The following is a 27,500-nucleotide window of genomic DNA, read 5'->3' on the forward strand; positions in this document are numbered from 1 at the left end:
GTTGAGATCACTAGGCCTGTTAGCGTAGGCCTCATAGGAGAGGGAAGTACAGAGCAGAGGATGATCGACCTCCCGGCTGCAGCCCCTGGGCCTGCTGGGACAGAAGAGTGCATAACCGCCATACGGAGGTTAACAGATTCTTACGTGTAACACCTTGATGGACGCGAACCTGATCTGTCGACTGTGCTCATCCGTGCTGAATGCTAATCTGATCTGTTGAAAAGTGCTTGAATATTGCTGTGCTAACACGCTTACAGTTAAGAATAAGGAACATAGACACACACACAAGCAGACACTCAGACGCACACACACGCAGACTCAGAACAATGAAAGAGCAAAGATATACATGTTACAAATAGATAAACTATATTTTTAAGATGTAATAGAAATGTGTTTTAGTTTAGTTACAAGAAATGATTTGTTTGAAAGTAATATTGTGAAAGCATTAAGAGAACGAAGCTATAGAAGGAAACTACAGTATGTATGTTAACATGTACCCATGAACTGTCGTAACCCCTGAGCTTTGTTTAGAGCTCGTGGTGAAAGGTCGAAAGAGGAAATGGGATGTGGAGCAATTGCCTGGTGCTACGCTACACAGGCCGAGGGTGCGTTTGCACTTTCGGCCTTATGACACTTTGGGCCTTAAAGAACTGAACATTCTATTAACTGACTGTTTTGAAGTACAATGGTGGACTTTCAGAGAGATGTTTCTCCTGTGAGAGTCTCTCTGGAAAGGCATGATACGATCACGTGTACAACTGGTGGCTTGGGGACTTTCCATTGGCGGCATGCTGAGATGGGACAAAATGGTGGTTTCCATATATGGTGTGAGACTGAAGATTCACCGGTTGATTCGAAGGTTCTCGAAGGCGAGCATGGGGTATATAAGGAAGATTTGACTGTTAGTCAGATGAGATGTCTACACTGCCCGCGAGCCTCGCCCGACCCTCCCGAAGCAGACGTTCCGACTGAAAGACTCTCCCAGTTCTACATCCACGGCGTTCCGACGGGCTGTCTCCGTCTCCTCTTTGCAGAGAAAACCAGACTTTGCAGCAGCCGTTGCGACACGACCAACATCCCCTTCCGTTCCGGAGGGGCCGCGCCTGGGTGAGAATTGTGTTCTGTGGTGAAAGCGAGTACCATGGCCAGGTGTTCTTTGCGCCACTAAACATCCCATTCTTTTACTCTCGATCACGGTATAACGGGTTTTCCATGTTTGCATATTGTTGATTGAATAAGAGTTTTAAGGTGAAGTTTATATTACTAATTGTGTGTCATTTAATCATAGGTTCATTGGCAGGATAAATTCTTATTATATATATAGGACAGGACACATAATTACCATTTAGAATGTATAGGTATACATAAAATTAATATGTTTTGTATTTTGATCATAAGGTTAGTACTGATGTGGTTTATTATTTTCATCAAAGTGTTATTGCTGTGCTCAATTGTGCGCTCTTGGTGGCTGGCAATGTGTAACAAGTAAGACTTGTATGATCAGTTAATCATTAAATTTGTATAACCATTTTAATCATTTAATTCATTAAAATTTCCTCTAAAGGGACTGAGTTTTCATTCATCATTATTATTCCTGTAATGTAAATAATTAAGCTGTCCAGGCATAACATCTCAAGCTCTTTAAAGGTTGATTCTAGACTCAGTGTGATAATACTCCCTTGCAGTAAATAATATTGCTAATCATCCTAACCCGACACGTAACAGCTGTCAATAAGGAACAGAGCGGTCGTGAACCAGAGTGGTATACGAGCGGGTGCCTCTCTCTCTTAAGGTCACAGAGGAGGCGTCCCAGTAAACTGTAATAGGGAGAGCTCTGGGAAGAAGACCGTTAGCAGTCGGGCGCGTCTGTTCGATTTACCGGTCGTAGCGCACACGATTACGCAACTCTCTGTGAGGGGTAAATACCCTGGGAGCGTAAAGCGTGACGGCATCCTTAGAAGATGACCGGTACTGTAATCCCATAACACCGCAGGGATTTCAGGGAGACATTTTTGGCGTCCCTGGGTGGGCACGATTTGATTGAAATCGTCCACCAAACAGAAAAGTGAACTGTCATTACTTGGTAATCTCTTGTTTTTGTGATTACAGATCCAGGGGGTACCCCTAAGGGACAAAGTAAAGTTCTGAAGGTACAGTATAAGACAGAACACAGACCAACTAAGAGTTGGGGAAGTGCTCTGAGGCGGCAGCTACAGTAGTGAGACTGCTGTTGGTGTTGCAAGAGCAAGGGCAGACCGCAGGCAGGAAGCCGCGCGGTGAGTAGACCCAAGCGGGTGGGACATCGGTGGAGAGAAAACCGACTACCACAGTGTTGAAGCAGTTGAGTGTAAACTATTGCAAAGGTTTAACTCGACTGTCTTCAAGTGACCTAACGAGCTGAGCTAGACCACTTTTCTAGTGCTCTGTAAACGTGACAGAGGAGATTAGTGGAACAGCGACTCGGCAGCCGATCATGTCAAATGAGGAAAGTCCCCATGAAGGCCAAAGTGGTTTCGTAAGAGACGAGGATGAAATAAGACAAGGCACAGGGGCCGGGAGCGGTGAGAGCTCCGGGCCAAATGCCGTGGTGACACTGCTACCTATGGGGGGTGCTTGGGAGGACCTAGACCCCCAGGTGCAGGACACATTGAAGAGATGTGTGGGCATGCAACAGGGCGAAGCATATCGCCACTATGGTGAAGCCCGTATCGCAGGGAAAAGGTGGTACGCCCATGAGGCACAGGAGGCGGGTCATGACCCATCCATAATAGTTGTCATTCCAGGGCCCCGATTATTGGGTCCACCAGCGGTGGAGGAATGGCTAGGATGGGTGACGCGAGTGCTAGAAGGGCGACAGGACCTCCTTCCTGGACTAGTAGGGCAGATGATGAGTCCGAATACAGATCATGATTCGATGGTAAAAATGATGGCTCAAACCGCAGGTCTGGGATATCAGCTGTGTGCTACGGTATCAGAGGTGCGAGCAGAGCCAATCAAAAAAGACAATAGAGAGAAAGCGGAACAGCTAAGAAAGTGGGCTCGGGAAGAGAGGGAGAGAGAGAACAGAGCCCAGACTGCAATGCTGCGTAAAACAGAAAGTACAGACACACTGGGGTTGAGTGAAGAGGGGGAGGAGGACCTCCCCAGGGAAACCGGAGGAGGGCAAGGCCCTCCAGAAGGGTTTCTCAATGGTAGACACACCCCAGTTAGAGCACTATCTATAGAGAGTCGGCTGATTTCTAATGCTGTGCAACTATTGAGTACTGTGAAAGCATCACAAGACCGAATAGAGGCGGGGGTAGGCAGGGGCATGACGGGAGGGCCCCTCATGCCTCAGCTGAGCTCCCCGCCATCGAGTACCCTGGGTCCGCTTACATCTTTCCAAGGTTCGCCAAAGTCTCAGTCCCAAGGCGGGGCTCCCAAAAGGGGCCCTGGCCAGGAGACAAGGTGGCAGGAGGAACCGCCTGCAGGAAGTCGGTGTGACCCTGGGCAGGGGATAGTCAAGGCGTTTGGAAAGCATGTTTCCAAGCGTAAGGACTACCCAGACCCAGAGGAGCAATACACCGCAGAGCTGCGAAAGATAATAAAGGAGAGGTTAGAACATATACCGGACCATGTAGAGGACATAGAGAATGCCGCTGGTGATGGTGTCAGTGTGTACCGTTGGGTGGGTGGAATAAATGATATTCAATCCGATGGTATAGTGGTAGCTACAACACGGATGTTGAAGATCCATAAGCCTGAGGAACGTATGCTAGTGGCCAGGGAGGCCACTGGGGCGTTCAAAGAGGCTTTTGATCTGGCCATGCGGAGGCAGGTGGACCCTGAGCATACCAGACATGTGGTAGTACTCAGATCGTCTCATCTGCAGGCCAGAACGGTGATCCACACTGTCCTTGAAATGGTAAAGGAAAGGGTGGAAGCCCAGGAACTCTGTGTGCAGTTAGCTACCCAGAGGGCACTGGAGGAGGCTAACTCACTAGGAATGAAACGGGTGATGATAGGCCTAAACGCTATGAGGACTGCGGGATGCAGCTGGTCAGTAGCGGAGGCTGGGATCATGAGAGCGGTGAAAGAACAGTGTGGCTATGATTGTGGCGCTGTAAGGGAAATAATAGTTGCCTACACAGAAGAGCAGGAACAGGCATGGCTGGAGCGAACTAAGTATCTCGAAGGTGCAGGGAGTGTGGGTCGACCGGGTGGTGCAGACCATTCCTATAGCTCACTACGTGAGGCGAAGTCTCCCCAGAGGAGGGAGACTAGGGCCTCTTCCCGTGCATCCAGGCCATCGGTCCTCAGAAAGGACCAGGGGGCTGGTGAGAGGCACACAGTGAGAGCGTTGACTCCCAGGCCCCAAGGGAAGGAGACCTCAGAATGGTGTCCTGACGAGGGTTTTGAGTTAGGAGCCCCAAAAATCCCTGTGAGAAAGCCCCATTGGGGGAGGCAGAGAATCCTGAGCACCTCAGAGAGCTCCTCAGAGGAGGAGTTACCAGAGGAGGAAGCTGGGATGACTGCACAGAAAGCGGGCTCAAGGGCGAGCAGGGTCTCGGAGTGGAGGCTCCACACCGAGGGGCCGTGGCAAGCCCTAAAGTCGGCTAGTATGAGAAGGGCTAAGAAGCCTGTAGTGGTCAAGGACCCACTCAAGGCCTCAGAGAGACTGGCTCGTACGTTGGTATATGGTCCACTAGAGGCAAAGGATGGGCGTAAAGTGCACATCCCGGAGGTAGGTCAGAAGGATTTCACCGTCCCCAGAAGGTGGGCCACCAAGCCTCAGGATGAGGTAAAAATTGGTGTGGCCCTTACACTGGGAGAGATGGGAAATCTTCTGGCCATGCCTCCGTATGCTAAGTTGATCGAGGACCCCAGGTTGACGGCCCCCTTTAGGGAGGCATACCTGGGAGTAGCGTACGACACCATGCTAAAGAGGCTCAAGAAAGCCGCCTGGAAATGGGCTCGGGAGAACCCAGACACAGACCCTGAGGTACTGTCTTCCTCTGACGAGGAAAGGCAGCTAGGGGATGTGAGACCAGGTGTGTCACTCGAGCGGGCTGTACGACAGCTAAGCCTGTCACCCGGTAGGGGGAGAGGTAAATCTCCTATGCGGTCTGCAGCTTCAGTGGTCTCAGGAAGAAGTCCCAATAGATGGGATGACTTCAAAGAGTTAAAAAAGATCCAAGCCATGGTACGGAACATAGACCCAGGGGAGTCCAAACAGGACTACCTGGTTGAGGTCTGGCCCATGGTGAGGGGAGCCACTGAGTGCGAGGCCGCCCGAAGGGGCTGGCTAGGTCGAGTGATAGGGACGGCTTTGAGGGGTAGGCTAACCGCTGAGGAGCATTATGCTCGATACACTAATGAGGATGAGGGGGATGAGGAGGCTCTGATACAACGAGGTCGAAAGAAACTGAGAGATGATGGTTCTCTGTCTGGGGTATGGTATGCCATGAAAGACGAGATCCCGGTGGACCGCCAGGTGAGGGTGCTACAGGCTCTTACCAAGGGGTTCCCCGGGGAAATGGACTTTGTCAAACTCCCCAAAAGGGGAATGTTTGACAAGGACATAGACCGAGCGGTAGTGTCGTGGGACCAGGCTAGGCGCTGGTATAACGAGAAGGCACGAAACGGTGCTAAGCAGGGCCTCCCCACTGAAAAGGGGAAGGAGAACTCTGTGAGACAGGCCCCGGCCAAAGGGAGGTGGGGGCCACCTCCCGTGACTGGCGCGTCTGCCGTGAAGGCGGCAGCTCCCCAAGGGGGGGAGGGGCAACAGGGAGCTCAGGCTCCGCCCAGAACCGCAGCCCAGCGGAAGCAAGGGGGAGGGCGTAATTACGTACCTCCTGAGGAGTTCGCTAAAATGACACCGGAAGAGAAGAAGGCACTCTTCAATGCTCGAGCTCAGGCTCGAGAGCAAGAGAAGTAATGGCAGCACTGCGTCGGGTCACCTTGGAGAATGCCTATTGGGTAGGGGATGAGATCTTCACTAAGGTGGAGGGAGAACCCTACTTAGTAGACACTGGGGCCGAGGTATCGATGACCCGACGGATACTCCCGGTAAGGGGGTATTTAAAGGTGCGGCTAGCCGATGGCATGGTGCGCTCAATGACCTATGGGGTCTGGAGTGGCATTGTGTGGCTACTGGGGCCTTCTAATTTGATAACTACGAGAGATTTAGCGAATCTCTATAAACCTCGCAGGCCGCGAAGGGATGTGGTGGAGGCGGAGAAGGTGCTTTGTGCACGGGTATTGGGACTAGGTAGTCTCACTAGTGCTTCTCTAATACAACCATGGTATAAACCAATTGATGTTGCGGAGGCCACTGAGCACAGGGTGTTAGAGAGTGACCTCACCCCGGAGGGGAAGGAACGCCTGAGAGGCATATTGGCGAGAGCAAGTGTGTCAAGGTTCAAGAATGATTGTGGGAAGCTGGGGCCGGAGTTCACTCACACTATAGAGGGTGGGGTGCATCCGCCGGTGCGGCAGTATCCACTGAACCCAGGAGCAGTAGAGGAGATGGACAAGATAGTCCATGAACTACTGGCTCTAGGGGTAATCAGGGTTGAACAAAATCCCATCACCAATAGCCCTATACAGGCCGTAAAAAAGCCTGAGAGTAGCGGGGGTGGATGGCGACCGGTGATCAACTTTAAAGCTCTGAACAGACGCACGATCTCCAATAGGGCGAGTCTAATAAACCCTCAGGGGACGCTGAAGACGTTAGAAGTCAAGCGGTTTAAATCATGCATTGATTTGGCTAATGGGTTTTTCAGTTTACCTCTGGCAAAAGCCTCCCAAGGCAAAACAGCATTTACTCATAAATGCAGGAGTTATGTATGGGAGAGGCTTCCACAAGGCTACAAAAACAGTCCGAATGTGTTCCAAGCAGCGGTAATGGAAGTGTTGGCTGGCCTCGGTGCTACGGTATACATAGATGATGTGTACATAGCAGATGACGAGGAGGAGGCACACCTAGACCGGCTAGAACAGGTGGTGAGTAGACTCACACAAGCGGGACTGAAGTTGAGCCTAAAGAAATGCCAGTTTGGGCAGTTCCAAGTCAATTACCTGGGGTTCCAGGTATCGACAGAATTGGGACTGTCTGAGGGGTATCGAGAGAAGGTGGCCAGGATTAGGCCGCCAGGCTCATTGAATGAGCTGCAGAAGGTGCTAGGACTCTGTAACTATGTGCGTGACCATGTGGAGGGATACCAAAAGTATGCCCGTCCACTGTATGCTCGGCTGAGAAAGCCTGAGGGCGAGATGCCCATAGGCAAGAAAGCTTGGGCGTGGTCAGCCACAGATCAGAGTAACCTAGAGGCACTAAAAACAGCTATTCTACGAGCAGTGACTCTCGAGCCTAGGACACTGGAATGTGGCCTAGATGTCACAATCTATGTCGAGGACGACAGCGCAGTGGTGCGTGTGAAAAACCACGGTGGGGGTCTAGTAACGCTATGGAGCTACACTCTATCCTCGGTGGAGCATAAGTATCCACTGGAGGAGAAAGAACTAGCAACGTTAGCAAAGTACTGGGGCCCCCTAAAAGAGCTGGCTCAAGGTCAGAAAATCAAAGTGACAACACAAAGTGTGGTGCATCGTTTCTTGATGAAGGAAACGATCGAAAGCACCAAGGCAACGAATATCCGATGGGGTAGGTGGAGGGATATTCTCCTTGACCCTGATCTGGATATAGGCCCGGAGGGCCCGGCTAAGAGAACTAAGCCAAAACCGGATGTGACAAAAGAAGCCTGGCAGTGGGAACTGTACACGGATGGCTCCAGAAAAGGGAGCGACTCTAAGGCTATCTGGGGCTTCATCCTCAAGGAGGATGGAGTAGAGAGAAGCCGCCAGAGAGGCCGTGTGTCCGGTACAGCTCAAACTGGAGAGGTGAACGCAGTGTTAGAGGGATTGCTCGAGCTTGAGAAAAATAAGATCAAAAGAGCTCGAGTAATTACCGACAGCTACTACTGCGCCCAGGCCTTGAAAGAGGACTTAGAGATATGGCAAGAGAACGGGTTCGAGGGGGCAAAGGGGAAACCTGTGGCCCATCGAGACCTGTGGCTCAAGATTGCCGAGCTGATATTAAATATGACACTGGAGGTGGTGCACCAGAGGGCGCACACCACCAAGGGGGAACATTGGCGGGGCAATGCGGAAGTAGACCGCTATGTGCAAGAGAGACAAATTGTTTTGATCGGTGCTGAGAAGTGGGACAGAACACCCAAGGGTAGGGTGGTCCCAGATGAGTGTGTGGGTGAAGTAGTCACGGCGGTGCATGAAGCACTGGGTCACGTCGGACTATTTCCCACACGAAAGGAGCTGGGAAAGCAAAATCTCTGGATCTCAGAGGTAAAAGTTCGCCGAGTATTGGCGGCGTGTGATGCGTGTGCTAAAAATAACGCTGGAAGGCGAGGACAGAGAGTTGGAGGCCAGACCATAAAAAGTACTGTGCCCTGGGGATCCGTGTGCATGGATGTCGCGGGCCCCATGGGGGTGAACGGGAAAAAGGGTGAAAGATACCTGTTGGTTTTGGTGGACTCTATGTCAGGGTTTGTAATTGTCAAACCAGTCCGAGCTGCTAATGGTAGTAGTGTGGTAACCATGCTAGATCAGACCTGTGCTACACTGGGGGTGCCCAGAGAACTGAGAACAGATAATGGTTCTCACTTCAAGAACGCACAGGTAGATGCATGGTGCCAAAGGCAAGGTGTCATAAGGGTCTATTCACCTCCCTACACTCCACAGGCAAATGGAGTGGTAGAAAGGACAATAGGCTTGGTCAAAGGTTGGATCGCTAAGAACGCGAATACCCGAGACTGGAGCACGAAGGCCTTAGACATAGGTCTAGCTCTAAATGACAGACACCGAGCCAAGCGGGACTCGCCGGCTGAGCAACTCAACCAGCGCCCTTTCCGGTCTGAGGACATAGGGAGGGGCCAGGATAAAGGGGGAGGGCTTAGAATGAGAGTCCCTCTTAGAGTTGGTCAGAAAGTGTGGATTAAAGCTAGGCTACACCCAACAGACGCAGCAGTAAAAGCGAAGTATGAGAAAGAAGATACTGTAGTGAGAATAGTTGACAGTAACACAGTAGAGTTAGAGAAGTATGGGATCCAAGGAGTAGAACAGCTAAAACCAGTTTCAATCTAGAATCAACTAGGAGCTTTTTAATGGCTGAAAGCCTGTCCAAGGTCCTTATGAGGCCAGATAGCTTACCACCCTGGATTCGTGCAGCCACGGTAAAGGGGGTGGTTATTACTAGGAGAACTAAGGAAGTTTTGTGGGTAGGACGAGCGTTAGCCAAGTTGAAGGAGGCTAAAAAAGGTAAGATAACAACAGAACCAGAGAAACTGGTATGGAGCAGACTAGTAGCAGGATGTGTAGTCTGCCTAAATGGGCCTGAGCTAGATATTTTATATCTAGGACCAGGAGACAGTAGGCCACAGGTCTTTTTACGAACAGGACCTAAGTCCTATGGGGGTGTGGCATCACCATGCATGGTTATGCATAATTATGTCTGTGGTCAGTGTCGGGTGAAAGAACTGGCGAGACTCGAGTTCTATGCACAGCATAGTACTGAGTCAGGATTAAAGGATTTTGACTGGTTGGCCAATGAGTGTCAATGCCTATGGGATGGCGAGAAACTCCAGAGTTGTGGAGTGTGCCAATTTGCCCTGGGGAGGACATCAGGAGGCCCACGGTCTTTAGTCTGTGCCAGCCAAGGGAGTGGTTGGCAGGTGAGAAAAGCCTGGGACCCATTGATGAGATTCGATGGAGTGGACGGGCTAGGTCTCAGGGGATTGATGTCCCACTATGATGGTGGAGCAGGGTGGAAACCAGCAGGGGACTGGTCGCTTCCATATACCGGAAACGGTGACATGCTGAGCCTGATGGCAGGGCCCTCTGTAACCGATGGTATAATCCTGCGTAGGAGCGCGGGGGTGGACTATGCGGCATGGGAGAGGGTGTTGTCAGAAGGATGGCCAGATGAGTATTGGGAATACAATACAGAAGGAGAGAGAGGCTGGTTATCTCAGACCAAGGGGCAACTCTTGAGGGTCTGGAGAGAGGAGTCCAGCCAGCCCACAGGTGTGGGCTGTGGAGTAGAGGTACCGAGTAATATGGTCCAAAGGTCAGTAGGCAATCCCTCTTTTGGGAGGGACCCCGCAGGATGGGAGCCTGCTAATGTGGCCTGGAATAGGTTCCTCCGAGACCAGGATGGAAAAGGCCTACCAGCGGGGTTCGCTGATAAATGGACAGGACCATGGGGGCTCACAAATTGGGGAACGCTGTTAAGAGAACTGCTCCATGACCGCCCTGAACCTTGGATCAACCTTGATCATCCCCTGCCAAGGGAATGTGGGTCGAGGGACTCAAAACTGACCTTTATGGGGACCCAGCTGGATGGCTGGAACCTAAGGGGAGTTGAGACCAAGGAAAAGAGGGTGAGGGTATGCATCACCCCGGAGGACAGACTCAGGGATGACAGACCGCAGGTGATAGGGTCACTAGTCGAAAGGGCTGCAAGCCCAAAGTATCCATTACTGACAGCCCATGTGGAAGTAGTTTTCAAAGCAGTGGTGGTGCCACTAGAGGGCATGTATTCATTGGGGGTGGATATCATCCCAGTACGATCAGCAGCAAATCCATATATGTGGGATAGTAGGGCAGTTCCAGGACCCTTGGAGATCCTACATTCTCCTCTCCAGCATGCGATGGCTGAGGGAGCGAGTGGAGGGGGACAGTACTTGATCTCCGAAGCCGGGGTTCTGCCTGGCAGTTCGGGGGTGGATTGGTTGCCTGTAGGGTCACCAATGAGTGGTACAAGTCTGCCTGAAAGCACAGCAGGGTCGAGAGGCCCGTCAGAAGGGAAGGAGGGTAGAGACACACCCCCAGCCCTTGAGAAAGAAGTAGCCCTTGAGAAAGAGGTAGTAGGAGGAGCAAAGAAGCAGGTTAAAAAGAAGTCTAGCCGAAAGTCAAAAGGTTTAGCAGCGGTGTGCAGTAAGCTACTGAAAAAGAAACAGAACGGTAAACCTGTTCCCTCGCTTCAGAGTAAGCCCTCAACTTAGTTTCTCCGTCGTTATGAGTCAACCTGCGGGGGTTAACCGTCAGAAGAGAAGGAGGAAAAAGACGGCAGGAGAAAGAACCCCACAGGATGGCCCTAACAATGAGGAAGGAGCATTAGAGGAGTGCGAATGGGGGCATTATAGAATTACAACTCAACGAATTCCTTTTAGAGACGGACCTCGAACTCCAGTGCTGGATACATGTGATCCAGTAGAAGGTGAGGTGGAGTTAGCGGAGGTTTTAGTCTGGGAAAAGGAGTCAAAATGGCCATGGGGCTATATGGGGCAGGCAGCCCCATATTACCCCTGGGCACATGAGGCTTGGTTGTCACACAGACGGCCGGCGCCTTGGGACAGGACTAGGCTAGTTCTGTCCAAAACAACATTGTTTGGAGGTTGGATAACCTGCCGAACAGGGCCAAACTATATCAGTCCTCAGAAAGGAGAGTTCATTGAGATTTGGGTGCATAATCGTTTATGCTTTACCAATTGCTCATGGATGTCTGCTTGGCTGAGGGAAATACGTTTGGGGAGCTCAGGGAGGGGCGAGGTGATGCTCGAGGAGTATGAAAACCTCCCCCTCAGAGTGATCACGGAAGTGAAGGGGTGGGGCCAGATGGGAAGGCCTGCCCTACAAATGGATCTGCATGGATGGCAGAGACGAGTCTTAACAGAGTACAGACTGGGAGATGTGCCATTGGTGCGATGGGTTATCTATTTGAGTCCATGGTATGAGTCACCACGGACCGCTGAAATAGATGAACATTGCCTGACTGGAAATTGTCAGAAAGGGCACCTTGACCATTCAGGAAGTCTGTGGTACCACAGAGGGATTCACGTACGAGGTAGGGAATTTCAGATCTGTGAATTCCCTGAACCCCTGGTCACGGACCTGGTGCTCCTTGAGAGAGGAAGTGAGACAGTGGACGAGCTACCTTTCTCGGTGCATGGCACGAGGAGTTACCTTGGTTTACTGTCTAGTTGGAACGTACTCCAGGAACCTCGCCTGCCCTTTCACCTTCGGGTGTGGAGGGCTTGGAGATTCCAGTGGAGAGGGTTCAGTGAGTTGAATAGGCCAGTGGAAAGCCTGTTGACTCTGGGGGCATTGTCAGAGGTGAGGCCTCGGTACGAGCTGGACCACACTCAAGTGGACTTGCAGATCAAACAGATGAGCCTGCTCTTTACCCACAGTATTCTCAAAAGTAGAAGGGCTGTGGAGGGGTACGCAGGGGAAGGTTTGAAGCAAGCAAGAGAGTGGGCCAGAGGCCAGGCTGGTTGGGAAGGGTCAGCACCCATGTGGGTAGGTTTGGCTGACAAAGAACCAGAACCTCGGTTAGGAGACTTTGTACAGGTGCTTGACTTGAAACATCACCAGTACTACGTAGAGTCATGGACGGAGGGGTCCTAAGGCCGCGACAACGGAGGTTGAGAGCGCGGGCCGGAAGGCTGAGGGAGGACCCAGGCCGGGGTCCTGGGTATGGAGTAGCTGCTAAAATCGTGGTGGGGGTGGCAGGAATATCGATGATATTGGCCGCCGTACTCTGCCACGTATTGGGTCAGGGAAGCTCAGGTGGAGCTCAAAACCCAATTGTGAAAAGGATTGCATTAGAACATGGCGAAACTGTGTATTACCAGCAGAGGTGTTGGGAAACTCAGTTGAGACATACAGTAATAAACATGTCGGGTCCAGGGGACAGGGCCTGTGTCAAGGGATGGAGAACCATGATAAGACGGTGGTACAGAGAGACTGGGGCCGAGGGGCAGAGTATGCGAATAGTCATGACTGGATTAATGACCATAGTGAGCTCGCATAAATGTACACCCCAGGGAGCAACGTGGTCAGTGATTTGCACGTTGATGCAGGCTAAGGGCCTGGTGCAAGGCCTGGAGGTCAGGAATAGGACTATCGTAATACATTGGCTTGAAAAGACTGTGGAGGTGCTACGGCCTGGCCAGTGTAATTGGATACGTCCTATAGACCCAGAAACAGGTGTCGCCGCAGCCCTCCCCAGTTATTACTGTAACCACTTTTGTGTACAAGAACCTACGCTGGACTGGTCTTATTGGAAGTATGGACAACCCACCCTGACATTTCCTCAGTCCTCAAGAAAGGTAAATGTGACATGTTATGATATTCTCCCCGAAAATAAAGATCGGTGGGGATATTTAGATCTCACGTGTGGGCGGAAGGCCCATAGTAAGCTGCAAAAGCAGAGGAAAAGGTTATTTGGGCCTCGACCTTTGCGTAGGAAGCGGAGAAGCACACCAATAACTAATATATGGCAGCATCCTATATTAAATAAGAATCCCATATCTGAGGTTTTAAATGATCAGCAGGGACCGGCAAGAGAGAGGTATAACCAAGTATGGGATAACACTGTGCAGTATGCTATTAAGTCGAAAGCAGAGCAATGGCAGAGCCAGCAACGAAAACGTCTGCAACAGAACAAGCAGTGCTTGGCAGAGGTTATGGATAAAATGGAGCCTTGTTATTGGTCAACAAGTAATCGGTGTGAGGGTCAGAAATATTTGGTTTTAGCTTCTGGTAGCATTTGGAGTGCACACGAAATGTATGGTAGTAAAATACTGGAAATAGTGTACTCTATGTATAAACCAACAACATGGGGAGGGCCCTCCTCTATACCAGTAACATATGACGCTAGAATAAATGAGACTTTACCATGGGTATGGTATACGCCAGTATCCCACCTAATTGGATGGGGATACCCCAGAGGGGAGTTTAACTTCCTGGGCCCGCGTAACCAGGAAATGTATATTCAGAAATTACCAAACCCAGATGATTTGCGGAATGCCCCTAAGGATCAGTTTCAGAAAATAGACGAATGTGTAGTACAACGGTTGCATCATGCACTCAATAACACAGACTGGGTAGATACTGGAAATTCTCCAAGGTGTGAACTATGGCAGGTGTGGGTGAATGACTGGGGTACATGGCGATATGATTGTGATGGTATGTTGAGGAATCAGACAATTAAAGGTAGTTTACAGGGCTGGCCTGAACATCATAAACGTGACATGGACACCACTTGGTTTGGATGGCAAGAGCAGGAGATGCAGGATTGGGTGAGGCCTTGTCTAAAACCGGAATATAATTACTGGATAAAATACCAATATGTCGCAACAGTATACTCTAAATATCGTAAAAGATATTCTTATAATGCATACAAAGAGGCGGCTGTGGAACCCCGCCCTTGGATGTTGGTCTGTGACAGCGCGAACACAACTTGCGATATTCAGTTAGCAAGAGTTGACTGTTCAAATTTAAAAGATTGGGACATATTCTGCGCAAAACGGTATGAAGGTGATTTCCAAACTTATTATCAAGGGGCGAGATGGGTTAAGTCCAGAGACGGTACATGGGAACGTTTTAGGAACAAAGCGGGTTGTTATGCGGGTTTCATGGGTAGAATGTTGTCAAGGACAAAGGTGACGTACACTACAGTAATACCGTATGTTGCTGACGCGGCGCATGGATATGCTGAGGGTCAGGCCTTCCGTCAAAACCTCTGTCAAGGAAAAGAGATGATTGGTTTTGAGTGGGTTGGCCCGAACCGCCTGTACAACAATGGAACTTGCCAAAGCCCATCAGAACACTGGTTGCATTGCTCTCTCGGAGGTGACCACGAGTGCACCTGGATTGAGTTGGCGGGGTCGTGGTTCTGGGGGGAAGTGAAAACCGTTGGAGGAGCGGTGCTGGAGGAGATAGGTGAAGGCGTAGCAGCAGTAGGCAAGGTTGCCTTTAGTTTGTTACATGGTTTCTTCGCGGCGATGTGGCCGTATCTCCTAGCTGGAGTTGGGGTATTGGGCGGATGCCTGATGACCTTTGTCCTCTATAAGGGGGGCATAAAGGCTGCTTTTGGGCGGTGTGACGGGCGAGGCCCGACGAAAACCTCAGGTGAGGGGGCAGAGTCATTAGAAATGATGATTCTTAAGGAGGAGGAGCCGGAGGAGGTGATGATTCAGAAGGAGGTGCCGAAGCCGAAGGGCGTAATAACTAGTCAGAATCGGAAGTAAATGTCATTCAATTTCACATCAACATCGGAGATAGTACTGTAAAATTTAGTGATAAGATCAACTTTAACGATGGCGAACCAAACGTCAATATTCGAACAAGATATCCAAAAAGACATTCCACTTGATGTGAGTAGTTTGATTCATTTTTGGCTAATAGAGACAATTTGGATTTTATATTCTTTGGTAGGAACCTGGAGACCTTTTGAACCAGCACGGTTTACTTGTATAATTGCAGCAATAATAGAAGAAGTTAAGAACAATGTGTTGAACAATAGACAACGATTTGTTTTAACCTGGTTTATAGTATATATGTTGGGGCGATATAAATTATCAGAGATGAGGACCTGGAGAGGAGCATTGAAAAGAGGCTTAATCCTTCTTTGGGCTACGTGTACAATGATAGGGGCTTTCTATCCATTATCAGAGATATTGGCAGCGATCTGTATGGGTACCATGGTTTCAGGCATGTTGATTTCTCAGATAGAATTAATATGTAGGATTAAACATCACCCAGCTCCTTGGGTGCGGGGGGTTGTTTCCTTGATTCTTTGGGCGATAGTGTGGGCCGTATTAGGTGTTTTAATATTACTCAAATTACTAAGGACCGAGCCTTTAGTTGCATGGTTCATGACATATGCTGCATTCTTTCCAGGAAAGTCAACTAGAAGGCCTGATAGTCATACGGGTTCTGTTACAATGCCTGTTTCTTCTCCTCTCACTGCTAGGGCCATAAGAGCTAGCTTACAGCGAGGAGCAAGTCCTCCGCAATAGGGAAGTGGGGTTCACGCCCTACCAGGCCTAGTATAAGAGGAAGCCTAACTGTTTGTTTTATGTTGTGTTGCGTTTGTTTTGTTTTATGTTGTGTTATGTTTGTTTGTCAATATGGTGTTACGTGTACAGGGGAACGTCCGGTGCGGTCGATGTTCGGTACATCTGGGAGTTAGCGGAAGCTATCTCTGGGTTTACGGACCGCAGGAATGGCTGTACTGTAACCAGTGTTTTCCCACGTGTAACGGTGGGAGAGACGAGCCAGATGACTGGCTCATTCATGGTGTCCTGATTCACCCAGGCTCGCCATGGATGATGAAATACTACCGAGAAGGTGCAATGAGAGAGCTAGCGCTCACGGCCCGCATTGTCAGACAGTCCCTACTAGGGGCAGGGGGATGGCAAAGCGGGCCAAATAACAGTGGAGACGGGATCTTTCGTCCCGTGTCAGTGTTGGGTTGGGCCTACGAATATGGTCCAAACCGGGGGAAATATCGCATTTCTACTCACTTGCCAGAATGCAGTGTTTTGAGAATGAGTGCGATATTATCCTCATTAGATCCCCCCCTTGAGGGGACAGATCTGGTAACGGATGACCCAATCAGGCGTGGTGGGGGTGTCGACCTGGCAGCCAATACCACAGGTTCGCCTGCTTGGGATTCAACCGTTAGTATTCAACCTATGGTCAGAGTTACCAGTAGGGAGACAGGGGTATCAGACGAAGGAAAGAAAAGGTTAGTTAAAGCGGATAAGAAGAAGTTTCATGTCAGGATCCCTACATCAGATTGGAGGAAAATGACTAAGCAAGAGAGGTCAGTCGTTTTGGAGGAAAGGAACAGAGAGGCACAAGCAAGGAGATTGAGTAAGGTAATTAAGACTGAGGCCCAGCCAGAACCAGGGCAAGCTGAGATTAAACAAGAGCCAGAGCAGCCAAACTGGACCTTTGGATCACTTGACCCCCAGTACACCCCTATTGATCCCCACAGCATTGAGGCCGCTCTTCTGAGTTACTCGAATATGGGACAGGACCCTGTCAGTAGAGGTTTTTCCAGAGATCCTTTCGTAGGCCTCACAGGAGAGGGATTCACAGGGCCAAGCATGATCGACCTCCCTGTTGAGATCACTAGGCCTGTTAGCGTAGGCCTCATAGGAGAGGGAAGTACAGAGCAGAGGATGATCGACCTCCCGGCTGCAGCCCCTGGGCCTGCTGGGACAGAAGAGTGCATAACCGCCATACGGAGGTTAACAGATTCTTACGTGTAACACCTTGATGGACGCGAACCTGATCTGTCGACTGTGCTCATCCGTGCTGAATGCTAATCTGATCTGTTGAAAAGTGCTTGAATATTGCTGTGCTAACACGCTTACAGTTAAGAATAAGGAACATAGACACACACACAAGCAGACACTCAGACGCACACACACGCAGACTCAGAACAATGAAAGAGCAAAGATATACATGTTACAAATAGATAAACTATATTTTTAAGATGTAATAGAAATGTGTTTTAGTTTAGTTACAAGAAATGATTTGTTTGAAAGTAATATTGTGAAAGCATTAAGAGAACGAAGCTATAGAAGGAAACTACAGTATGTATGTTAACATGTACCCATGAACTGTCGTAACCCCTGAGCTTTGTTTAGAGCTCGTGGTGAAAGGTCGAAAGAGGAAATGGGATGTGGAGCAATTGCCTGGTGCTACGCTACACAGGCCGAGGGTGCGTTTGCACTTTCGGCCTTATGACACTTTGGGCCTTAAAGAACTGAACATTCTATTAACTGACTGTTTTGAAGTACAATGGTGGACTTTCAGAGAGATGTTTCTCCTGTGAGAGTCTCTCTGGAAAGGCATGATACGATCACGTGTACAACTGGTGGCTTGGGGACTTTCCATTGGCGGCATGCTGAGATGGGACAAAATGGTGGTTTCCATATATGGTGTGAGACTGAAGATTCACCGGTTGATTCGAAGGTTCACACACACACACACACACACACAGGTACAAGTGAAGACACATGCACATGAAGACACACACTCTCACACACACACACACACACACAGGCACACGCACACACACACACACACACACACACACACAGGCACAAGTGAAGACACATGCACATGAAGACACACACACACATACACACGCACACACACACACACACACACACACACACACACACACACACACACACACACACAGGCACAAGTGAAGACACATGCACGAGAAGACACACACACACTCACACACACACACACACACACTCACACAAACAGCTGAAGGTTTCTAAAAAGTCTTAGTTTGTTATCATTTTGAGTCACTGCAAGCAGGTTATTAGGGTTAGAGATTATGTAAAGATAAATGTCTTAGGACTTACTACAGTAGCTGATGTGGACATTATGGAATTCCATCTCTGTTTGGAAATAATTAGGACTGTATCAATAGGGGGTGTACTGGTGCAACAGAACAGACTGCTATGTCCAATGTACTATCAACAAGCAGACCGGGTGTTTAGGAAACATGTGAACGTGTATGGAACAAAAATAATCCATTAGGACGATTTGGCACCGGTTGGGTGCATCTCTCTCTTCTCTCTCTCCATCACCTCCTCACTCTCTCCCTCCCTCCCTCTCTCCCTCTTTCTCTCAGACTGTGTGTGTGTGTGTGTGTTAGGTCGAACTCTCCTGAACCAATGAATGCCTTTGGAGAGCACTGGTGACCAAACGAAAGGGCATGTCAACAAACAGAGCCATGGAAAGACTCGCTATTGAAAGACTGGTTTACCCTGTGGTCCGCCACCACGCCCCCCTCATAGACCCCCTATCACTCCCCTCTCTACCCCTAGACCCCCTCTCACCCCCCCCTCTCCCCCTAGACCCCCTCTCACCCCCCTCTCTCCCCCTAGACCCCCTCTCACTCCCCTCTCTCCCCCTAGACCCCCTCTCACCTCCCTCTCTCCCCCTAGACCCCCTCTCATACCCCTCTCTCCCCCTAGACCCCCTCTCACCCCCCTCTCTCGCCCTAGACCCCCTCTCACTCCCCTCTCTCCCCCTAGACCCCCTCTCACCCCCCTCTCTCCCCCTAGACCCCCTCTCACCTCCCTCTCTCCCCCTAGACCCCCTCTCACTCCCCTCTCTCCCCCTAGACCCCCTCTCACTCCCCTCTCTCCCCATTGACCCCCTCTCACCCCCCTCTCTCCCCCTAGACCCCCTCTCACTCCCCTCTCTCCCCCTAGACCCCCTCTAACTCCCCTCTCTCCCCCTAGACCCCCTCTCATCCCCCTCTCTCCCCCTAGACCCCCTCTCACTCCCCTCTCTCCCCCTAGACCCCCTCTCACCCCCCTCTCTCCCCCTAGACCCCCTCTCACTCCCCTCTCTCCCCCTAGACCCCCTCTCACCCCCCTCTCTCCCCCTAGACCCCCTCTCACTCCTCTCTCTCCCCCTAGATCCCCTCTCTCGCCCTAGACCCCCTCTCACCCCCCTCTCTCCCCCTAGACCCCCTCTCACTCCCCTCTCTCCCCCTAGACCCCCTCTCACTCCCCTCTCTCCCCCTAGACCCCCTCTCACTCCCCTCTCTCCCCCTAGACCCCCTCTCACTCCCCTCTGCCCCTCTCTCCCCCTAGACCCCCTCTCACCCCCTCATAAACCCCTTCTCTCTCCTCTCTGCCCCCCCCCCCCCCCAAAGACCCCTCTCTCTCAATCTCTGCCCCCCTCTCAACCCCTCTCGTACCCCCCCCACCCCCGCATCTGACACAGTGTTTACTGAGGGGCCACAATAACCTCTACGACAAGCTTCTCTATGCTTACTAGACAAAAGATCAATGTGTGTAGCCTACTACAGGCTGAAAAGAGACAAGAGGCCGGTTTCACACTCTAGAGCATTATACTCCTTGCTTGGCAACCAGGATAAAGGCATATTCCACCATGGATAGCATAGCAAGAAATATACACAAGGCCCATGACAGCAAGGAGGAGAGGAGACAGTAGAGGAGATGTGCTTTAGTCTGAGAGGAGAGAGAGAAGAGAGAGGAGCAGCGAGCTACAGGGACTACAGAGACAACGCAGGAGAATTAAAACTGGAAGAATACCTTCATCAACATCTGATATATAGTCTTCACTGAGCATTTCAGGCACATTGGCGCTACGGACTGTGTAATTTGAATGAATAGAGTGTTAGAAAAGAATACAGAAATAGAAATCATATTCATATAAAAAAAAACATGAAGCTTATGGATAAAGTAACATAAATAAATCAAACTTTTAATCAAAAATAACTTTATAATAAATCAGTAAAAAGAACGAGTTACGTTCAGGAATGCTGAATCTTACCCTCGTCATCGGACATGTCCAGCACCTCGTTCATGGTCTCCGGGACGTTCATCTTGTGTTTCTCAGTCACAATCTGTCAGTGGAGAGACAAGTACAACTTATGACCTCGCAATATCCATTTAACAATGAACAAGCAACATCCATTTAACTACAAACTAACATTACCACACACAGCGGATGACCATGGATGGATGGATGGACTTGCAATAAACCCCTTTTACAAACAAGATCTTCGGAAAACACCCCAATGACACTTGGCTCTGTTTTACAGATTCCTCATAATGAGGGAGGAGCCGAGAGCGATATCAGACGGGCGCGTCAGGGTGTGGTCGTCTCACCAGAGTGGTCAGGTGCTCCTCGGTGACGATCTTCAGAGTGTCCACTACAGAGATGTAGCCTAGGCGCCTTGCGATGGACAGGGCACTGTTACCGGACTGGAAGGGGGGGGAAGGGGGGGGGGGTAACAGTAACAAAACAATCCATCATATATCATACATCACTAAAGTAGAGAGGAGTTCTCCCATGAGCAATGTACTGTAGGTATCAGTAAACACATACAGTATGGGTAGTGTATAAGCACATGTAGCAAAGAAATATACTGTGCACATCCCAGTGTACTGTATGCATGAAGTGCGTGTGTGTGTGTGTGTGTGTGTGTGTGTGCTCACCACAGTCAGCTCGTTGGGCAAGGCTCCGTGCTGCAGCAGCAGGTTGATGATGTGGGTGTGGCCTTGCTGGGCTGCTTGGTGGAGGGGCGTGTAACCATTCTGGTAGGAGGAGAGAGAGAGAGGGAGAGAGAGAGAGAGAGGGAGAGAGAGAGGGGGTAGTGGAGTCAGAGGCATAGAAGAGCACACACAAACACATAGTCACACACACACTATACCCACACACGTCTGTTACCTTGGTTTTGGCGTTGACCTTCGCCTGGTTCTTCAGGAGGAAGTGGACCATCTTCACGTTTCCATAGTGACAGGCCACATGCAGGGGTGTGTAGCCCAACTGGTGAATCAAACACAGAAATCAGCATGTTTATTTGACTTTCGAACACTGCATGCTTGTCTGCGTGTGTGTGTGTGTGTGTGTGTGTGTGTACCATACCTTTGTCTCAGGGTCGATCGTCGCCCCCTGGTTGACCAGGACTTCGGCTACGTTCACTTTATCCTCCTGGGCGGCCAGGTGGAGTGGAGTCAGTCCACTCTGGAGGGGTGGGGACAGAGAGGGCAGAGGGACACACTGTCAGTCAGACATCACACTGCGCTTCACAGGAAGAAACCTTAGTCTCTGTACGCAACTACTATACTCTTCTCATAGAAAACACATACTAAATGGTAAATGGTAAATGGACTGCACCTATATAGCGCTTTTCCACCTTAGCGGCACTCAAAGCGCTTTACAATGGCCTCTCATTCACCCATTCACACACACATTCACACACCAATGGCGGCAGCTGCCATGCAAGGTGCTAACCTGCTCATTGGGAGCAATTTGGGGTTAGGCGTCTTGCTCAAGGACACTTCGACATGTGGACAGTCAGAGCTGGGATTCGAACCACTGACCCTTCGATCACTGAACGACCCACTCTACCAACTGAGCTACAGCCGCCCCACATACTACCACATAACTACTATACTCCACTCTACTTCTACTATATGCCCACCTTGTTGGTCATGTTGATGGTGGCGTCCCGGGCCAGGAGGAGGGTGACGACGTCCACGTGTCCCTCCTGGGAGGCCAGGTGCAGCGGCGTGATGCCCTGGCGTGTCACGGCGTCGGTGGCGGCGCCGTACTCCAGCAGAGTGGTGGCGATCTCCATCTGGTTCTTCTTCGCCGCGATGTGTAGAGGCGTGTAGCCATTCTGGCGACGGAGGGAGGGGACGGAGAGAGAGAGAGAGAGAGAGAGAGAGAAGAGAGAGAGAGAGAGAAGAGAAAGAGAGAGAGAGAGAGAGAGAGAGAGAGAGAGAGAGAGGGTTGTTATAGTGAGGTTATATCCATTCTTGTGATGGTGGGAGTGGGAAAGAGTCCCAGATTGCAACACCTCTGTGCAGAAATATTCAAGTAAACCAGAGTTCTGGTTATGCTCTGTTAAAACATCTACAGAAATTTTAACAATTTATTTATGTCCACATATTACATACAGGGACACAAATACTAAAGGTGCAATCTGTATGCAATCACAATTCATGGATCAGCGGCATAAATGTCTATTTCACACATCTTTCAAGGGTACAACAAACAACCCCCCAACCCCCCGCTACGGCGCCCCCCCCGGCCCCGAGAGATGGAACACTTTCAGTTTTGTTTTGTAAACGTGAAATGAACGGGCTTTCCGATTGTGAATGAGTTTTTTTTCTGCTCCTCTTGCCCCCCGAGCCCATGTTGCCCATGCCTAAATATGCCACTGCAGGAGAGGTTGGTACTTAAGGACCTTGGTAATGAAGGCTTCCTCTAGGCTAAGGTCAAATGTGCAGGCGACCTCCAAAACACCTCTCTGGATACTTCACTGACAAAAACATCTGGTGTATTAGCAGACAGATGTGTGAGTGTGGCTGGGTGACTTCAGAGATGGAACATGGTGGGATTGACAAAGGAATGTTCTTACATCCTCGGAGGTTGGAAAATTAGATATGGCCTTGACTCTCAAGCCCACTATTCTGTCATGACGTGCTATGTACATTCCTTTGTAGGCATTACAGCCATTCAAGATGTGTGACATTGACTCTGTGACCTGTTCAGTGATGTGATGCAAACAATGAGTCCCACAAAACCGCAGCCATCTTGCTCCGAAACAGCTACCACGCTACACTCATAAAGAGAGACAGAGAGAGAGAGACAGAGAGAGACAGAGACAGAAGGAGACAGAGAGATTGGAAGGGGATTGAAAGGGCCCTTTTTTCCCCAAACGTCAGAGAGCACGACGCTGCGTTCCTCCCAGCTACGTCGTCACCATGGAGAACTCGGTCTCCCCCCGACCAATCACGCGTCAGAGCCGGTCCACATTAGAGGCCGGTAATTGGTTGTCAAGGGGAACAAAGGCTGTAACTAGGTCAGCGGGCTGCAGCAGACATCCCTCTGAACGGAGGGGCGAGAACTCTCCTCTCCTGCATCTCTCTCCTCTCCTCCGCTCCCATCTCCTTGACAACGCTCTCTCTCTTCCCTCCGCCCCCTCGCTCCTCTCCTCTCTGTTCTCCGCGGCGGACTGTCACGGTGAAGAGAACAGTGAAGAAAATCGAATTCTTCCCCCCGTGGCCTTCTGGGAAAAGACCCCTCCCCTCCCCTTCTCCTTTCAGACAGCAGCTTTCAGCCTCTCCTCTCCTCCATCTCACTTTCATCCCTCCTTTCCTCTTCTTCTTCTTCTTCTTCTTATGACAGCAGGTAGACGGAGGGAGAGAGACAGAGAGAGAGAGAGAGAGAGAGAAAGGCAGGCTGCGAACACACTACAAATAGCTTCCTCACCTACCCCTGCCTCTCCTCTAAAACCAACTCCGCCATGAGGGAGCCACATCTGTCTATCTGCTTCCCCTGCCCTCATATCAGGCTCTGCATGGCTGTAGAGGTGGCCACAAGCCGTCGAGGGTGGCCCAAGAATTGTTATAATTGTACTGCTGCAGCTCGGAGACAACGTGATCATTAACCACCCCCCCCCCACCCCCCGACCCCGACCCCGTCCCCAGCACCAGGGAACATTTCCGAGAAGTGGAAATTAATCCAACCTGTCAGAAGCTCCGTCTGTTGCAAACAACCACCCTCAGTCAACCCTGCTGTTATGTCACGGCAGCATGATAATTATCCAATTAGAGTGGGATCGCCTAAGTGCTGTGGGAAGATCGGAGCAGACCGGCGACAATATCAATCACAAACACGCCACCGATCGACAGCGCCGGACGGACAGCGGACGAAGTGGCGCTTTCGTTTGTTTGTTTCGCTCACCAATTCCTCCCCGGTTGCCCTCTGGAAAGAGAGGATGCAGCCCCTCCGAAGGGATTGCATTTTTGGTACTGTTCCATTGGCGCCATTGAGCCGCTGCCCATTGATGTATATCAAGTGCACCTCAAGTGTTTGACAAACTTTCCGGTCAAGTGACAACAGTCTTAGGGCGCTTTCATACCTAAAGGTCTAGACCAAGGTCCGAACCAGAATCCCGTTTGGCGCTTTCACATTTGTGATTTTTTATTGATTAGTTCCATAACTTCCGCTTTCACACCAGCGGACCAAAGGATTTTTGGTGGCAGACCTACATTATGTCGTCATTGCTTGCATGGGTGTGCGTCTCCCTATACTTGACACTGATGGTTTGTGGATGCACGCGCGTCTGTTTGATCCGAAAGTGCGAACCTTTGATTTGACATTAGGCAGCAGCGAACCTTGGTTCGAGCCGAGACCACCTCTTGAGGTCGGACCAAAGGCCGAGTCTTTGACCCGCGCACCGTGGCCCAGGAGGTTTCACACCTGTCAATTTGGTTCGGATCAAACTGGAACGTCTGAAAGTCCGGACTAAACAACGTAGGTGTGAAAGGGTCCTTAGACTAGAGACAGAATACCTGATGTTAGTAGGAGGGTAGAGAGAGAGAGAGCGACTCCAAAAATACTTTTCTATTCTAGGTACGCTTGATCTGTTTTATCAAGCTCATCAAATAGGGCAAGTTTTGAGCTTTTGGGAGTCTGCCAATGATTCCATTACTTCGGGCAAGCTAAATCAAACGCACTTAAAATATCTGATAGCCAATCAACATGATCTGTAGACTGCAGACAAGGGTAAAAATATTAGAATTTGCAACTGTCAAATACTTCAAGTGCCTTTACAGTCACAAAAGGGCTCTGATGTCAATCAAATACGTCTCATATATTTGTTCTTTATTAAGATCTGATAAACCGACACAGCTGTGTTGCAAAGCCTTGCTGTGGCAGCTGAATAAGGGGTTTTGGTGATCAGAGCCTGGCAACCCTTAGCTCATCCCGTAAAGCATATTTCTGGGTTTTTTAATTTGATTCAGCTGGTGTTGTGACATCTTACCTTGGCAGCAGCGTGGGGGGAGGCTCCCTGGTCAAGCAGGAGCAGCGCCACCTTCTGGTTATCGTAGTGCGCTGCGACATGCAGTGGGGTTAGACCGCTCTGCAGACGCACACACACGCACGCAGTACACACACATATGCACACACACACACATGCACGCAGTACACACACACACGCACACACGCACACACACACACACACACACAGACAGGCTGCATTAGTCAGTGACTGTAGTAGACTTGGCACACACACAAATAGCTGGTCCTGGATCTGTGGCGCTTCAGCTTGATGACCATGAACAGGGGAGGAGGATAGAGCACACACAGGCCTAGGACCAGGCTACAAACACAAGTGGCAGGGTGAGGGTGAAGGGGTGAGGGTGAAGGGGTGAGGGTGAAGGGGTGAGATGAAGGGGTGAGGCAGAACAGGGTTAGAAACTGAGTCAGTCAAACCAACAATAGCCAGAGGTTCTAGAGTAAAACAACCCAAACTAGACTAGTCCAGTCAGAGAATGCTGAAGAATTTTTACAGCTCACTTATCTGGCCCCTGGGTGATTACTGTTTTTTTGCTTCCCTCTGGAATATGTAGGGGTGGGTCATATGCCCACCTCCCTTGTTCTCTGTAAAGCGCATTGTGTTGCCTCTGGGTATGAAATGCGCTATATAAATAAAGCTTTGATTGATTGATTGATTGAATGCCACAGGCTTACTTTGTCCACTGCACTGTAGACTAACAGATTCCCCTTAACCAAAGGTCTGCTTCAAAAGCAGGATGTTTTTACGAACGTCAATGTTTGCTTGTTCATCGGGGGTTATGTACTGTATATTGGATTCATTCTGATTTAATCACAAGCTCCTACAGTACTTGACGGCTAATCAGGCGGGAGACTAAACTAGCAACAGCTAGAGTATCACCAACAGTCCAACAATAACAGAGTGGGTTGAACTGGACTTTGGGGAGAGGCGCGGCCGGACCCCAGGTGCTATGACTGCGGCCCCAGGAATGAGAGGCAGTTTAGGGTTGCTAGGAAAACATTCGGAGGCCGAGGCGATGTATGATAGAATGATGTGATAATGAGCCGATGATGAAAACCATCCTGGAGAGAAAACAACCGTTCACACTGTACATCTCTCTCTCTCTCTCTCTCTCTCTCTCCTCTCTCTCTCTCTCTCTCACACACACACACACACACACACACACAGTAGCGTACCTTCCCCGCTGCGTCCGCAGGGGCGCTCTTCTGCAGGAGCAGGTTGGCCACCTCCATCTTTCCGTACTTAGCCGCCACATGGAGGGGGGTGAAACCCTTCTGCAACAGACAAGACCACACGGGTATCTCTGTGAGATCAGCCTGGCAAAGAAACACAGCCAGCTGCTCTCCCCGTGCGACTAGACGCTATCGGAATATATTAATTTACTGTGAACTGAAAGTAGAAGCTACGCTGAAACATATCGTACGGACGGACAGACCGACTGGGCTTTGACCGTGCTGAGCAGTGCGAAGACGTGAGAATCCTTTATGATATGTAGATGTCCGTTTTGTATGTTACCAATCGATTTTGCAGTGCTGCCGATTCTGTAGGGGTCTTATACCATCCCCCCCCCCTCGCCAGCCTCCCCTCGTACCCGTGGAGTTCACTGGGGGGGTTAACTCATTACACCACACCTCTGGCAACCACTCCTCTGCAGCAACAGAGTGATGAAAGCCAGTGGAGAGCATTACACCACAAAAACCACCGTTATTATGAAGCAATATAGAGGTTGGTGCCTTGACCGACGGTTGGTCTCTCTCTCTCCCTCTCTCTCTCTCTCTCTCTCTCTCTCTCTCTCTCATGTCAAGCCACATAGTCAGGGAGACTGTGACTCAGACGTTATGACAATATCGCAGCCTGTTATTAAGAGCGAGATGATAGATAATGGGAGGAGGAGAAACGGAGGAGAGAGAGGGGGACCTAAGTCCTGCTCCCATAGCTTCCCCATAGCGTTTTAATGCATTGCCAAGTCAGTACTTTCCAAAGCTAACAGGTAATTGATCAGGGCTAATGGGAGAAACGCCGGTGAAACATGATCTCGCCATAACGCTTTAGCCTGTGCAACTTACAGTACAGTTCACAGTCGATAGACACTAAGGCTCCATTTAGTGCCCCACGTAGTCCTTGTGGGATTGGAGCCGACCACCCTGACATTGCAACCGCCACGGTACACTCAGCAGACCGAGCGGGGAACGATGACCTCTCTCTGAAGGCAGCTGGGTCGTCATGGGAACGCTGCATGCTGCGGCACATGACATCATGCATG

General features: G+C 50.2%; 1 protein-coding gene across 1 annotated transcript in view; it reads right to left on the reverse strand.

Annotated features, from left to right (window-relative positions):
• ank3b (ankyrin 3b) overlaps positions 1 to 27,500 on the reverse strand; it is a gene marked incomplete at both ends in the record, with an annotated part of 99,783 nt that overhangs the window by 33,157 nt on the left and 39,126 nt on the right. The window contains 9 exons of the mRNA XM_084459846.1: positions 19,950 to 20,009; positions 20,191 to 20,263; positions 20,529 to 20,624; positions 20,859 to 20,957; positions 21,091 to 21,189; positions 21,289 to 21,387; positions 21,848 to 22,045; positions 25,202 to 25,300; positions 26,413 to 26,511. Coding sequence (XP_084315972.1) covers positions 19,950 to 20,009; positions 20,191 to 20,263; positions 20,529 to 20,624; positions 20,859 to 20,957; positions 21,091 to 21,189; positions 21,289 to 21,387; positions 21,848 to 22,045; positions 25,202 to 25,300; positions 26,413 to 26,511 — 922 coding nt within the window. The remainder of the gene's footprint in view (positions 1 to 19,949; positions 20,010 to 20,190; positions 20,264 to 20,528; positions 20,625 to 20,858; positions 20,958 to 21,090; positions 21,190 to 21,288; positions 21,388 to 21,847; positions 22,046 to 25,201; positions 25,301 to 26,412; positions 26,512 to 27,500) is intronic.

The sequence above is a fragment of the Borostomias antarcticus genome (assembly GCF_949987555.1).
Source record: "Borostomias antarcticus genome assembly, chromosome: 29".
In the NCBI taxonomy this organism is placed as follows: Eukaryota; Metazoa; Chordata; class Actinopteri; order Stomiiformes; family Stomiidae; genus Borostomias; species Borostomias antarcticus.